The sequence below is a fragment of the Sparassis crispa genome (assembly GCF_003851025.1).
Source record: "Sparassis crispa DNA, contig_000013F, whole genome shotgun sequence".
Lineage (NCBI taxonomy): Eukaryota > Fungi > Basidiomycota > Agaricomycetes > Polyporales > Sparassidaceae > Sparassis > Sparassis crispa.
In genome coordinates, this window is record NW_020939760.1 from 815,165 (window position 1) to 829,203 (window position 14,039).

The 14,039-nt window shown below is 51.7% G+C and overlaps 6 protein-coding genes across 6 annotated transcripts; 1 reads left to right on the top strand and 5 right to left on the bottom strand.

Annotated features, from left to right (window-relative positions):
- Positions 1–212: 212 nt before the first annotated feature.
- SCP_1402830 (Cystathionine gamma-synthase) lies at positions 213–2,277 on the bottom strand (the record flags this gene model as incomplete). The annotated part of the gene is made up of 4 exons (XM_027763987.1): positions 213–792; positions 842–1,195; positions 1,246–2,027; positions 2,077–2,277. The coding sequence occupies 4 exons, from the start codon at positions 2,275–2,277 to the stop codon at positions 213–215; spliced, it is 1,917 nt and encodes a 638-aa protein (XP_027619788.1).
- Positions 2,278–3,017: 740 nt separating this feature from the next.
- Positions 3,018–5,971, bottom strand: SCP_1402840 (hypothetical protein; the record flags this gene model as incomplete). Its single annotated transcript, XM_027763988.1, has 8 exons — positions 3,018–3,615; positions 3,664–4,320; positions 4,372–4,522; positions 4,578–4,965; positions 5,019–5,342; positions 5,398–5,579; positions 5,633–5,671; positions 5,719–5,971. The coding sequence occupies 8 exons, from the start codon at positions 5,969–5,971 to the stop codon at positions 3,018–3,020; spliced, it is 2,592 nt and encodes an 863-aa protein (XP_027619789.1).
- Positions 5,972–6,661: 690 nt separating this feature from the next.
- SCP_1402850 (hypothetical protein) lies at positions 6,662–8,706 on the top strand (the record flags this gene model as incomplete). Its single annotated transcript, XM_027763989.1, has 7 exons — positions 6,662–6,783; positions 6,835–7,022; positions 7,080–7,171; positions 7,231–7,367; positions 7,420–7,476; positions 7,530–7,671; positions 7,729–8,706. 7 exons carry the CDS (start codon positions 6,662–6,664, stop codon positions 8,704–8,706), a joined length of 1,716 nt encoding a protein of 571 aa, XP_027619790.1.
- Positions 8,707–9,175: 469 nt separating this feature from the next.
- SCP_1402860 (hypothetical protein) lies at positions 9,176–10,559 on the bottom strand (the record flags this gene model as incomplete). Its single annotated transcript, XM_027763990.1, has 10 exons — positions 9,176–9,494; positions 9,549–9,580; positions 9,637–9,685; positions 9,740–9,755; positions 9,819–9,959; positions 10,028–10,029; positions 10,083–10,183; positions 10,243–10,340; positions 10,404–10,465; positions 10,522–10,559. The coding sequence occupies 10 exons, from the start codon at positions 10,557–10,559 to the stop codon at positions 9,176–9,178; spliced, it is 858 nt and encodes a 285-aa protein (XP_027619791.1).
- Positions 10,560–12,296: 1,737 nt separating this feature from the next.
- Positions 12,297–12,488, bottom strand: SCP_1402870 (hypothetical protein; the record flags this gene model as incomplete). The annotated part of the gene is made up of 1 exon (XM_027763991.1): positions 12,297–12,488. The coding sequence occupies one exon, from the start codon at positions 12,486–12,488 to the stop codon at positions 12,297–12,299; it is 192 nt and encodes a 63-aa protein (XP_027619792.1).
- Positions 12,489–13,633: 1,145 nt separating this feature from the next.
- SCP_1402880 (hypothetical protein) lies at positions 13,634–14,002 on the bottom strand (the record flags this gene model as incomplete). The annotated part of the gene is made up of 3 exons (XM_027763992.1): positions 13,634–13,738; positions 13,798–13,937; positions 13,987–14,002. 3 exons carry the CDS (start codon positions 14,000–14,002, stop codon positions 13,634–13,636), a joined length of 261 nt encoding a protein of 86 aa, XP_027619793.1.
- Between the last annotated feature and the right edge of the window lie 37 nt (positions 14,003–14,039).

The following is a 14,039-nucleotide window of genomic DNA, read 5'->3' on the forward strand; positions in this document are numbered from 1 at the left end:
CTCGAACACGTCAGTATATGCGGCTTTTTTTGAGCTTACATATGGGTATGATCGCCGTCGACGCAACCCAGTGGAACTTGCAATTGCACAAGACATTGATACTCTATAATTCATCGCAACAATAGAATGGACCTCGACAAGAACACCATGCAATGTTGAACAGAGGTGTCTCACTCTTGTTCTTCACGATATCGATATGCCCGCATACGTTATCACGACGTGCCCAAAGCCTCCGCGGCCAGCAACGCCTTCTCGAAATTCGCGAGCAGCACCTCCTTGTCCTCCATCCCGACACTGACCCTCACAAGACTCTCCTCGATTCCATATCCCGCCGCCCACTCGAGCTCCGCAAAGTGCGCCAGAATAGCATACGGACACGCGAGTGTGAAGTTCGTGCCGAGGCTCGGGCCCTTGTGGCAGGGCAGTGCATCGAAGAACGCCTGCGCGGCGACATGCGAGGTGAAGGTCAGCGAGAACAACCCGCCGAAGCCCGCGTCTTCGTCACCCCTACGCACGCGGCACTTCTCGAAGTTCGCGCGTGTGCACCACTTGGGATAGAATACCTCCTTGACCACTGAGGCGGTCGCCGGCGCCGGCGCAGCGAGAGAGCGAGAACGCAGGAAGGTGCAGACAGCGAGCGTGTTCGCGTCGATGACCTCGATGCGCCGCTTAAAGTCGCGCGAATTGCGCTCCATGAAGATGGCGTCTTCGTCGAAGTATGAGTCTTCATAGTTCTCTGCGAGATGCGCCTTGAGCGTGGCGTAGTGCTTGCCTCTCGGGTTGAGGATAAGGCTGAGCAAGGTGTGAGTGAAGCGTTATAGAAGTTGGCGAATGTGCATACCTTCCGCCCATGACGTTGGAATCCCCGCTGAAGACCTTGCTGAGACTGCTGACGACGATGTCTGCGTACGGAAGGACCTCGACGTTCACAAAGTTACCGAGCGTCTCGTCGACTACGATTAGGAAATCGTACTTGTCTGCGAGGGCGCGGAGTCGCGGTAGGTCAGCACAGCGCAGGAGCGGGTTCGAAGGGAACTCGGTAAATAGAGCGAGTACAGGAGGACCGGAGGCTCTGGTAGACTCCTGCTCGAGTATCGATTCGAGCGTGTCGATGTCCTCGTCCAAGCCGTGACCCAGAAAATGGCACCCAGGACCCCACTTTTCCAGAATTTTGAGGGTATCGGTATAAGGGAATCTGCCAATAAAGTGAGCGAACGCTCATCCGCGCATACATGCGAGACCTACCCAAAGCATATGCTTTTCGCAGCGGGGCGTGTAGCCAACGCAAGCTGGTGAGCGCTGAATATCGCAGCCATACCCGTAGCATACAAGTACACATCGTCTTCCGTAACACCTTCCACGCCTCTGGTGCTGGGCCCAAGCTCAACTGAGTGCCCACCAGCAGCGGACCAATCTCCCGGGCTGTCACGCACGAGTACGCCTGCGATGCGGCGCCGCATGGCGCGTTTTGCCGCAGCCGCAGATTCGAGGGGGAGATTGCGGCCGTAGCGCTCTTCCAAGTACACTGCCTGATCCACGCTCAGGGCTTCTGCTATACTCTGAGACGGTGGGGTGTCATAAGACTGCACAGTAGGAGACGCGGGAGGCGATTTTCCAAAGTTCTTCGTGGAGTAGTGTTTATTCAGTGCTTTAGTCGGTGGGCGAGAGGACGGAGACACGGGAGAGCGGATTCCCGGAGATTCGTTGGGCAGCATGGAGAGGCAGCGCTCTGCGCGGCGGCTAGATATGCAGAGTCCTGTGTGTTGCCAAAATTGCTTCGCAATGGGGAAGAATTCGGCCGGAAAGAGCACGATGTGCAGCTCGATGCAGGAGTTCCCGGCAGGTTGTTCGTCCTCTTTGTCTTCAGGGCAAATCACAAACTGTATGAGGCGCACCTGGACGGAAGATCCCTCCTTCGCGGCCCTGTCGATCATGAACGCGCGGCACTGTTCTGCGATCCTGCGTGTTGGACACAGTAGGCAGCGTTCGCCGTGCATACCGAATTTCTGCTCGCATATGAGTGCGAGCTGCGGTGCGTTAGAACTACTGACGCTGCCCGACAGAACGAATGCTCACCTTTTGGATGCTCAGGTGGATGAAAAATCGTGGGTAACCCGATACCATTGCGTCCACCACGCGCTTCTCCCCCGCCTCATACCCAACGTTGTCCTTCCATGTCGGGAGCGACACTGAGATGGCATGTGCGGTGAATGGGGGCACTGGACTGCCCAAGGTTTTTTGCTGGTCACTCAGCGTAGTAGTTACAGTCGTACTCATGGTGGTGGTGTTGGATGAAGCTGCACGTAAATTGTGACTCAATTGATTACATGGGCATTCAGATCACTGGATATGACTGTGCGTACGAACTGAAATAGCGACGATTGCCCTTCGCCCGGTTCTTTCTACGAGGAATGAGAATAGAACACATGCATATGTGCACATGCCCTCATTAACGTGAGATCAAGTAATAACGTACGAGTCGGAGTGCTTGAGCTCCGTCTGTCTCAATTCTAAGCGTATCAGCTTGCAGAATGGTTACTTGAGATTTCTAACTTGTATGCAACAATCAGTATGCGTTCATAAGGCGACCACATTTTAATGGTTCATATAGGCGGAATGTGGGGTGGATTGTGGAACGAAGGTGAGAAGTTAATGAAGTGGGTCAATTTCTCACCAAGGTCAGTTGACACAGAAACAAAGACTGGATCACTTAACAACTTCGAGATGCGATCTATATGTCTAACCAGTCACCTAACGAAACGAGGAGGGATAGGCGAGGAAGAGGGAGTGGTGGAGCTTTGAAAAATTGAAGGCTTGCGAGATCACTCGACTCGGAATTACTTTGGTGAAGTGAAGTGAACTGGCGATCATCCCGAAAGAGTTGCTTATAGAGCACCCACAACTTATTGTATCGCTCTCGAGGTGGCTCGTTGTTGCATTCTCAGATAGCATAGCATTGATCAAAGCACGCTCACTTATTACTCAGTCCTACACGGGTATGCTCTCACATCGTGCCTTCACGACTTCAATAGCTCATCCGGCGCCTTTGCACCGTTCTCCCATTCCATGTGTCTCGGCCTCGAACTGCTACCGTACTTCATCTGGTCCCGCAGATGCTCTCCCACAGGGTGAGGATATTTCGGCGCTGTCGCATGCTGAACAATGCTCCGCAGAAGTGTCTCTAAGCCAACTTTCTCTTCGAGAAACGGGAAGGTCTTGGCGTTCATGCCCGTTGCATATATGCGTAGACAGAGATCATTCGCGGGATCCTCAATCTCGGGCACCGTATGTTGGCCGTCAGCACGAGGTGATCTTCTAGTGGGGAATGTGGATCGGACCTTCGTCTCTGCAATTCCCATATCAAGAGTAACAGCGATGCTCGGAAGGGCGGTGACACAGTTGATGGAGGCGTGCTTGGCCTGAATGGCGTTGACGTCGGTTGGGCTCGCGTTCGCCCCAGCTTTGTCCGATATCATTATGAGCGACATGCTGTCTTGCAAACTACGGCCCGTCTTTTGGAAATAAATTGGTATCACCTTGTCAACGAGCGGTTGATTGTGACAGCATTGGACGGCGGCAGTACGTGCCCAGTGGCGCAGCAGCCACTGTTTGGCGCTGTCAAGAGGACTTAGTCAAGTCACTGAATAGGATAAGAGGACATACCACCAGTTGCGACGAGATTCATCACAGATATCCTCCACCATTGAGACCCAGTGAGAGAAATTGACGTAGGCATTTTGGAGCGCGTTCTTCGCCGCATTCGCCTGCTCCTCGTCGTCAGGCCAAACTGCGAGGCCGAAACACGTCTCGAGGTATTTGGTGAGAGGAACTTTTCGGCAGTACAGCAGGTACGGGTTCCTAATACGATCAAGGACGGCGGAGTTGTACAACTGGTGGAGCAAGAAGTCCTTGCCAAGGATCCAGATGATGCGACTAACCAACTCTCCGCTCTTACCGACCTCGATCATTCCATTGCTGATATTCATCTCCATGCATTTGAGTGCATCGACTACGTATCCTGGTGCGCTATGCAAGAGGCATCCTGCAACATGTGACAGAATCGGCTCTGATGGATAACTTGTGAATCTCCACATCCGATCCTCGGTTGTCGCTTCACATATGCGTAGATGGCTGGCCACACCCGTCTCCAGAAATTCCACAGCTTCTGGATGTCCGAAGCAGACATCCAAACAGAACCGCTGACCCAGGACAGCAAGTATTTGATTGGAGTCGTTGATGTTTAGTGCAAGGCTCTTGCACAACTTCTCCGAGGCCAGATCCAGGATGTAGGTGTAATCGGTTGTCCTGGAGGAATACCATCTGGACAAATTAGGTCAGTCTAGTCACACTGCGAATCCTCAAAAAACTAACAATGGTCGGCCGTAGCGAATGATGTGCTCAGCTCTTGACACGTCGTCCGCATTAGTGATACCAGCGAGAGGAGCGGCATTTTGATCCCAGCCGGTCAATGTGTACGGAGGAAACAGCCGTGCTCCACCTGTGACTACGCGCTGGGAATCGTCTTTAAACCGAGATGTCAGTATTTCGTAATCGCATTTCGTTGCTGAGATACGCACGGATGTGAGATGGAGCAGAGAAATCGGCAATCCTCGAGTTGGTTGAGGCGAAGACAACCCAAACGGAAGCCAGATAACCTCCAACGCACGAATATGCACTGATCGCTCGACACAGTAAGTGAGATGGACGGAAATTGTCGTTAACCATCGTGCTCAGACAATGGGCTTCATCGATCGCGACTACCAGCTTTGGATCATCGGTAGTTCCCATAAGGTTTTCGAGGGTGCCGATGAGACTTGCGTACGCGGTTCGCAGTCTCGTTTCATAGTCGGGAAGTCCGTCTGGATTTTTCTCTGCAGTCAATTCTTTCTGAGTCGGTTCGGAAATGGAAACTGCGCTGAGATTCTCTGTTAACTCCTCGACGGAAGCGGAATCCGCATCCATTATCTATAATTGAAATCAATCACTGACGGCTGACCGCTTCATGCAAGGAAACGAACCTCATTATAAACCTTTTCAACCTCGCGGAAGAATCGCACTCTTCGCTTTTCACCCCGCGTGCCATCCATCTCAATCCGCCAGAGCTCAATCGTCTTAGAAATGTCTTTTCCAGCAGATAGAAACAATTCCTGTAGGTGCTCGTCGAGATGTCGGAAGATGGCAGTGAAGAAAGCGCAACAACGATGCGTATAACTTTCCTCCGTCAAGCTGCCTAGATCCTCAGCTAAGATGCTCGCCGGAATATCATCCCGCGTCGGCCAATTGTGTTTGTCTGTCTTGTTACGGACGTTTATATATAGGACCATGACACCTTTAGAACCCAACTAAAAACAATTTGTAGATAAGCGATGGCCGAGCGCAAATAGATAATCAACTTACCTCAACCACCGTCCTGGATTTTCCGGTGCCGGAACTTTGAACAATGGAACAAAATTTCGCATAGTAATTTTTCTGGCTGTGGAATTTTCTATTATTTTCTCTGAGATACTCATACAGTCCGTCGACGGCAGCACCGGCATATGGAGTCCTGAAGGAGTTACGAAGGGAGTACGTAGGCGTGACTAGGGAGGAAGTCATGGAAGCATGGTGACTTGGGGAAGGATGGACAACATACCTGGAGTGACTGGTTTCGGCTGAACAATCCGCAGAAAAGCTGACTGAAGTGTCAGAAATGTACAAATCTGATGTGGCGCCACTTACTGCTTCCGAATTTACGAAAATCGCCAGAAAGGAATGCTTCCTTCAGCATCTCCACTAGTTCTGGATGGCACAAGCATAGCTCTTTGGCATTGACTATATATCCGTACTTCTGGGGGAGCTGGGGGTCACCTGTAACGAGTGCCGCAATAGCGTAGGGGGCAGGCATTCCCGAAGCATCCTCCAGGGTCCCAAACTCCTTCTGGAGGGACGGAACCATGCGATCGATGATGTCGCTTCCTTCGTTGGTCGCCATCGAAGGGGTTGATCTTGCAGCAATGCTTGAAAGAAACGCTGTCGACGGGAGTCGGAGAACTCGTGATGATAGTCGAACGTTTCAAGTTGGTGAAGGCTGAACACCTTCCCAATCGGGAAGGTGTTTGGCACCGCGCATACCGCGCACTAGGCTCGGGTCCATCCGGTCTGATTAAATCTCCGACGCTCCGCCAAGGTCGATAGTTAGGGTGTGTACCTGCCTTTTCACTCTCCGCTCTTTTCACCTGAAAAGGCAGGTACTACAAATACACCCTAACGTAACTGGTATTACGAGTCTAGCCGCGCACCTCATTCGCGTCCGAGTCCTTGCACACCCGCTTAACTTCCTCGAACAGACCGTACAGTATCGGATACAGCTGTGCTGTACATCAGGCATACTTTTGTGTTGAGAGAGTCCAGGTGAGTACCATTTATCACATGCAGTTCGGTAGCTGGGTGAGCTTTCTCCGAGTCCATAATCGACACTACCGCTGTAAAGCTTCTCTTGGTCGTGAGATGCTTAGGTTGGCCAGATAGAGATATATAAAATACATCCAGCTTATAGGACATAAGCAGCAGGGGGTTGACAACTGGTTTTACAGGTACACTCGTCCCGACGGTCCCGTGGCACGTCGACGCCTGACACACGCAAGAACGTCTAGTTAATAACGCCCGTTCTGTGCGGACGTGGATGGAAGACATCGACAGGGACCAGAATGCCTCATCTGAAATACTTGAGCCTGTGGAATGGGACTCATTGAGAAAGTTGAGTCTTGAACCTGGAGGTTTCAGAGACAAACGGACCCAACTTTGGTGAGCGCGCAGTACAGTCCACTTCGGCGCTTTCAGCTGACTCTAACCGAGGCCCAAGCTTCTTTATGTGACGCACGTAGAAGAAGCACCGGACCCCCCAGAGTCACTGGACGGAAGCACGCTAATTGATGCAGCCTCGGACAATTATACCGACTTAGAGAGCACCACGGAATCGGTCCATAGAGATGAGCGACAAATTGGCTTAGATACCGAGAGAAGTTTCGTCTTATATCCAGTAGGTGAACTGCCCCCGGTCTGCCTATCAGATGCAATACTAACCGAAATGTATTTGCCAGACAGCACAGAAGACCGCGAGCACCGGCAGGTTGAGCTGCACGAGTTGATTGTGTCTGTTTTCCGGAAGCGACAACGTCTAAACTACTTCCAAGTGAGTATCAGATAACGTAGTGAACTTGCAATTTCCTGATCCCAATTACCGTGTTGCAGGGTTATCACGACGTCATCTCCGTTCTGTTCCTCACCCTTCCGAAGGAGTTGCAAGCCCCTTGTGCCGAGAAACTAAGCCTTCTCAGATTACGTGACTCGATGGGGGTTAGTCTCGAACCCGTGGTCGGTCTTTTGCGGTGCGTAGTTTTGGCATAGCTTAGGTCTCAGCATCACTCACGTAGGAAATAGTATCCTGAAGCGAATATTGCACTGTGGTGACCCCTCATTCGCAGCTCTGCTCGAACGGTATGATCTATCTATGAAGGGCACTTAGAGTGATTAAATTCATTTTTCTATAGCAACATGTCCCTCCCATACTTTGCCCTTTCTCATATTTTGACTCTGTTATCACACGACGTCCCTTCGCTACCTCTCATTCAACATGTTTTCGACTATCTGCTCTGTAGACCGCCAATAGCTATCGTCTACCTGGTCGCAGCAGTACGTCTCCAAGCGCGGCGGCTCTCTCGTATCTCTGACGCTTTGGCATTTTCGCAGGTAGCTCTGTCACGTCGCGAAGAAGTTGAGATTTTGGAGAAAGATGGCGAAGACGGGATGATTCATTCGCTGCTCAGCAGCCTTCCGGAGCTGTACGAGGAAGACGAACGGGCATTGCCTATAGGAGAAGACATTAGCAAAAGCATCGTCATAGTGCAGGCAGAAGAGTCGGTTGAAGATGAAGCCACAGCCCGAGTGAATCCGGTGAAGGTCGAACCCCTTCAGGTTGAGGATATGGCAGAGTTTCCTCCTGATCCCGAACACGCTCGTCGAAAATCAAATGGTAGCGCAGATAAAATCTCACCACTTGCGCAAGAGCCTGACACGCTCGTCGAATCTATGGATGTCGACGAGATATCGCCGGGTACACCCACAACTGCAGCATCAAGTACCTCCTCGCCATCGGAAAAGTTCCGCACACCTTCCCCTACACCGTCTATACCCATCCACATCCCGCAGCGCCCGCGGGTATCACTCACCTCTTTGTTCCTCCGTGCAGACGAGCTCTACACTCACTATTCGCCATCACACCCCTCCATCGCGCTCTCGTCCATCATGGGCCCGCAGAGCGTCATGCTCACCTGGTCCGAGAACTCGGCGGAGCTGCCAACGGACGACGAGGCTGAGCTGATGGTCACGAAGCCAGAACTCGTCGTGCGCCCCTACATCGAGCCCGAGGACGAGGTCGTGTCAGACGAGGAGCAAACCGAGAAAAAGGACGCCGAGCGTCGGCGCCGGCGGAAGCCGCACAAGCCGCGCCAGCTTGAACGCGCGATCCTCGAGCGCAAGACGGTCGTAGCGGGCGCGGTGCTCGTTCTCGGCGTCGCAGTTGTCGTGTATGGGATGCAATCAGGGCAGTCGGGTGGGGGGCACCATCCCCATCATACGGTCAGCAGGGAGCTCAGGCGAGTGAGCCAGTTCGTGGGCGGTGTGCTCCTGGGCATGGGAGAGCGGGCGTTTGGTGTGGTTTTACCATGAGGCGTGGACGGTCGCAATGAGTTATGTGTCTAGCTCAGCATTTATGTCCACGCGAGTTCGAATAAGGACGGTTATTTAATGAGGATGTTCGGTCGCCTACTCTCTGTGCACCTTCGTAAGATGCGGCGACGCTACACATTAACCATGCTAACTTTCATCTCGGCAAAGTTTGAACAATGGAGTCCCGTCGCGTACTCCTGTAAATGGACGTCGACCCGCAGATTATCTGCAGAAGGATCTTGCGTGACTTCATTCTCATGGACCGGGCAAGCTCTTGGAGTGGTTAGACGTAGTCAAAGCAAGAATTTAACAAAAGTAAGAGAGTTAAAAACAAATTACAGCAGTTAGCGAGGAATCATGGATTAGAGAAACATCTGCAATACAACTACGTGAAATAGCATCAGGGCATAGTACTACTGCCAAGTAGGAGAAGGTACTCACTACACACATCTGTTTTTTTATCCATCGATCAACAGCGAGAGGGCCCCGCAGAAACTAGCTCGACGTCTACATGCATGTCTTTCAGCTCATCATGGGTTCCATGCTCCGAGATGTCACTCGGGCAATTGAGTTCCCCTTCCTCGAAGTCTAGACGGTCCGCACTCGCTATGTCCACGGAGGCGTTGAAGTCCAGCTGTTCCCCCATATTTCCAACAAAAGAAGCAAATCCCAAGTTCGAGGCATGTGAAGCTACGAACGATGGACGAGGGTTGTCTACTTCGTTGTCATCGGGTTGATTGATTTGCCGCAGGTTCAAGAGGAAGCGGGAGATTATGACGGCCGAAAACCTGTCTCAAAGGAATATCAACGGATTCGACAGGAGACTGAGTACACGGACGCACGAATTCACAAAAAAAGACACATCGAGCCAAACCTGCAATCTCCGAAGGCTTAGTGACCGACGGCTGGCGCTAGATCGAAAGGTCTTACACTAAGCAAATAACACGTCATGTGTGCGATGTTGAGGAGTACTAGTAAACTAACGCAAAAATATTACTACAGATGCCTTCTCAGCGAACTGATGCCTACGCACACGAAATATATGGTACCTGCAGCAGGATTGGCAGATGCATGCTGATCAGCGCACTTCATATAGCAGCACTTAGGCATACCATCTCGTAACAAAAGCGTGGACAGCGAGGCCTCCATATTTACTCGGTCAGCTTCCCTCTTGATTCTGTAAGTGCTGGACCAGGTGACGAACAGTACAACAAGATCAGCAGCGATCAGGGAGGTGCGGGTTACAATGACGACTGAGGATTTTGGAAAGATGAAAATCAGCAAAAAGATCAGACAATTCGGCGATACGAGAGGCTCTTACGTCTAGATCAACGCAAAATCAGTTGGCGGTCGGCGTGGAACAAGAAACTACGCACATCTTCCCGAGGTTTCCGGAGAGGTAAGATGTATTCCAACATGCATTTCCAAAGGAGGGCAGCACGACGTGAGTGTAAGAATTCGTCTTGATATCAACGTACTAGAACCAAAGCTTAGAGTGAGAATAATCGCGAGTGGTGATAACAGAACAAATCAAACCAGGTCTGTTCCAGCGGGTACCATGCTTAAGGCGAAAACAATGGCAGCAGATTTCCAGGCGCCACTGCCCACTGCATACGTTCTGAGTGCCAAAAATCCTTACGGCGAAGACGACGTCTGAGCGGCATTTTAGTACGCAAAACGGAAGTGAGTGTACTGACCTGCCCATACAAGCACCAATAATTCTTGGAACACTGGTATCAGCGTGCCTGTGGCCTGACAGCTTTTTCACAAACCGCACAATCAGAACGTTTCCATTGCCGAGTGAGGGACGCAGACCTCTTCGAAGTCGGCGACAGCAAAGAGTCAATTCGCATAATGAATCATGAGGCGCGAACTAACAGTATTTGTATGCCAGTCAGGTATTTGCAGTAGCATGCTGGCAGCCATGCCAACACTGCAGAAGCGGTTCAAGAGAAACAGGATTACAGCTCCAGTTTTGCGCGGCTTCCATATGAACTGTGCCTCTTGCGAAAAGGTGATCGTGTATTCATAGATGAGCAGCGCTGCGTCGTACGTGAATTTCCGGTCCATAACTCAAATATTATGGAGACTCGCCTGCAGCTGCTAGCATGCAATAATTGTCCACGGTGCTGAATGCATAGTGTAGGTGAAAGTCAAATCATATGCGAATATGCGACAGTAGGAGAAGGCTCACGCAAAGTGAAGGCTTTCAACGTAGGCTGCATCGGCACTGCTGTCGGAAGACATTGCGACAGATCAGGCAAGGAGAGTGGTCCAAGGATCGAGCCACTTTTGTCGCCTTTTATGATTTTCTTTTTTAGTAAGTGCGTACCTGGCTGGAATAATCCGGCGAAGACGACGGGTGGAGGCACAATTCACTCATAGTGCCATCAACCCCACCTTTCAAAGTAGTCTTTGCAGGCGCCCATGCATGGAGGGTGTAGTGACAAACCGGATGATGGCCACAGCCTCGTCATGTCAATAGATAAAGACTGAGTACCGAGCGGAATGATGATCGACCAATGACCGTATAGAAATACAAACGCAGAGCATTGATGAGCGTGTGTACGGGAGATGTACGGGATCTGCGCAGAGTTAAATTGAAGAACGTCCGATAACGCCGTCACTGTGATCCAACTTATTAGAGACAAAGACCGTCACCGGCAAAGATGATCGGAAAGTGCGCTGAGATGAACGTCTGTAAGATAAGCAGCATTAATGAACGAATACGCAGCAACTTACCATTCAAATTTCTCAGCGGCATTTCTGGCCCGTCAATCATCAACGCGAATTCTGCAGGGACAGAACTATCAAAGTCTACTCCCATGATGGAGCAACAATCTGAAACAGTATGCATTTGAAAGTGCAGCGATTCCAGCGGCACAGGTCTTGAGCGGCGTGATGGTTGCGTCTAGGTTCCGTCAACATAGCTCCAGAGTATGCGGCCTTCTCAGATCACTTGTAGAGCGCGCTGTCAGCATGAGATTTTGCGTAATCATTGGTTCCCTGACTGAGGGAATGACGGCGGTCATTGAGTGCTGGAGACCCTCTTCTGTCCTCCATGAAATAACGATCAGGGGACTAATCAAAGATGCAACAAACACTACTGGGTTATCACAGCCATCTGATTGATATGAATGAGTAGCTGATCAGTACGTAGGGCGGTGAGCAGGGACGGACAAGAACGTTTCTAACTGGCAAATCGCCCCCAGCCACGTAGAAAACCACCGGCATATTGATGAGGCCTACATTCAAGCGCCTCATCAAGCTGGAGTCCGATCGACACTGGTGAGCGACCATCACCGCAGCTCCTCTGAAGGCGCCTCAAAGACGGCGTTCAGAACTGCCGACGATTTAGCTATGCAGGGTCAGGAACACGCTGCCCCATCCTCTCTGGGAAATCAGCAACACAAGGACGGTCGAATCCGTCAATTCGGACTAGATCAGATGTGACAAGGTGGAGAGAGGCTTACGAGTAGTGCAACATCGCCCCGTGGGCGATTACGGTTGAGGTCCAGTGGGAGAATTTTCTACGTTCTGGGAAAGAAGAATGAGTTACAGACTAATATTAATCATCTGGACATCAGTTCTCATGGTGAGATAACGCGAAAGGAAAAGTTGTTCCGCCGCTCCGGAAGACCCACGAGCGCGCTAGGATCACGCGCGAAGACAGCGTCATACTCGGAAGATGCACGGCGGGTGTAGGGGTGCACCGTCCGAGGACGTGCATCCGCCTGCTTCACAGCATCTTTGTGGACGCGTTTGGGGCGCCCCCGAGGCATGGTCTCTACTCCTGCTTCGCCCACCGAGAAAGTTCGATGGCTGGAGTGGAACGGCTGGGTCGCGAAATGGTACTAAGCATCGGCCTCGACCCTACACGGTATGTTAGGCAGCCTAAGTTAGCTTGAAGTTGGTTCTAGAAACAGGGCAAAACCTTTGCACTCGGGTTGCCTCTGAAAATGAAAGATAGAGTTTAGGCTGTTAGAGCATTTGACTGACCGAGTATCCGAGGCATACTCTCGGCATGGAAATAGCCAAATCTCTAATTCGTTGCCGAGCTTGGTGCTGCTCGAACGCGTGCGTGGTGCATGGTGCGGCTGTGTCGCAGAGTGGCAAAGCCGCGCCGATAAGAACTTTTTCTGTGCAGCCAGGCTTTCACCCATCCAGGTGGTTCTGATACAACAGTTGAAAAGAGGGAACAATGAAAACCGCGGTTAGGCCGATACATGAGGTTCAGGCGCAGTCCGTAGCGCAATTTCAGTCAACGATCGCTGGGTTCACTGGGCAGGCCACAGAGAATACATGAGGCACGGAGGCGGAGTCGATACAGGCAAGATGTGTGGCGGGATTGCGCTCGTGTGACGGACGTGTTTCTTCGCTGTGCTCATGGCCACCTGGAACACTCCCGACTTTGGAATTACACCCTCCCAGCCTATAAAGAACAACCATCATCATAGTTCGTTCATACCCTCGCCATGAAGGACTTGGCCGAAATCCCCCCTCGACCACGAACAAGGCGGGGGTTCTTCCGCCCACACGATACGTTGACCGCGTGCGAGGTAGAGCCGTACGTCGCACCCCCAGCTCCTCGGCTGCGGCCTGTTGCTCTTCCGACCGTGGCACCACTGCCAGACGGGCAGCAAGACGTATCCAGCGACAAAGGCGGATACGGCCATGCGCAAACCCGTCTGCCATCTCCTGAAGGCGGAGGTACGCTAGTGCATCTCCTTCCCCTATTGCTACAACCCGTCATGTTCCCGCAGTAGTCTCATCGTTGGAGCCAGGCCCCCAAGCTGGCCGTCCCAGTCCACGCGGTTGGGCATCTCCTGCGAGACATGCGCGTCACCTGCGCGTTCTCGCAGGAGAGCTGCGGAGGGGCGAGATAAGGCCTGAATGGGCACCGGATGCTGGTATGGTCCTAGACGCATCACATCGCTCCTTTGCCACTGGCCATACTGCCACTGTCGCGAGCTCGGGCCGCGGAAGTGACAAGATGGATCGTGGAGAGAACGAACGGCGGAGGCAGATTGGGCTATGATAACCTTATTAGTGAGAGAAGAACTTTCATCCCCCCTTTCTTTAGCGACGCACCCTTATCTTATCCGTATCGCATTCATCCCTGGCAGGACCATCCCGGTGGCTTTCATATTCTCGCTTTGTTTTAACAGTTTTTTTTGCATCTGCTTTCTCGATTGCACCTCTGCATCCGTGCTGCCGCATCTGCACTGTTTCTTGCTTCTACATTCAGGTTTCTGCATTGGCATTTTTTACACAACACACCTTCTACTTCGTGCATCGTTATCTTCTATATCACAGACACTAGTAATTTGCAT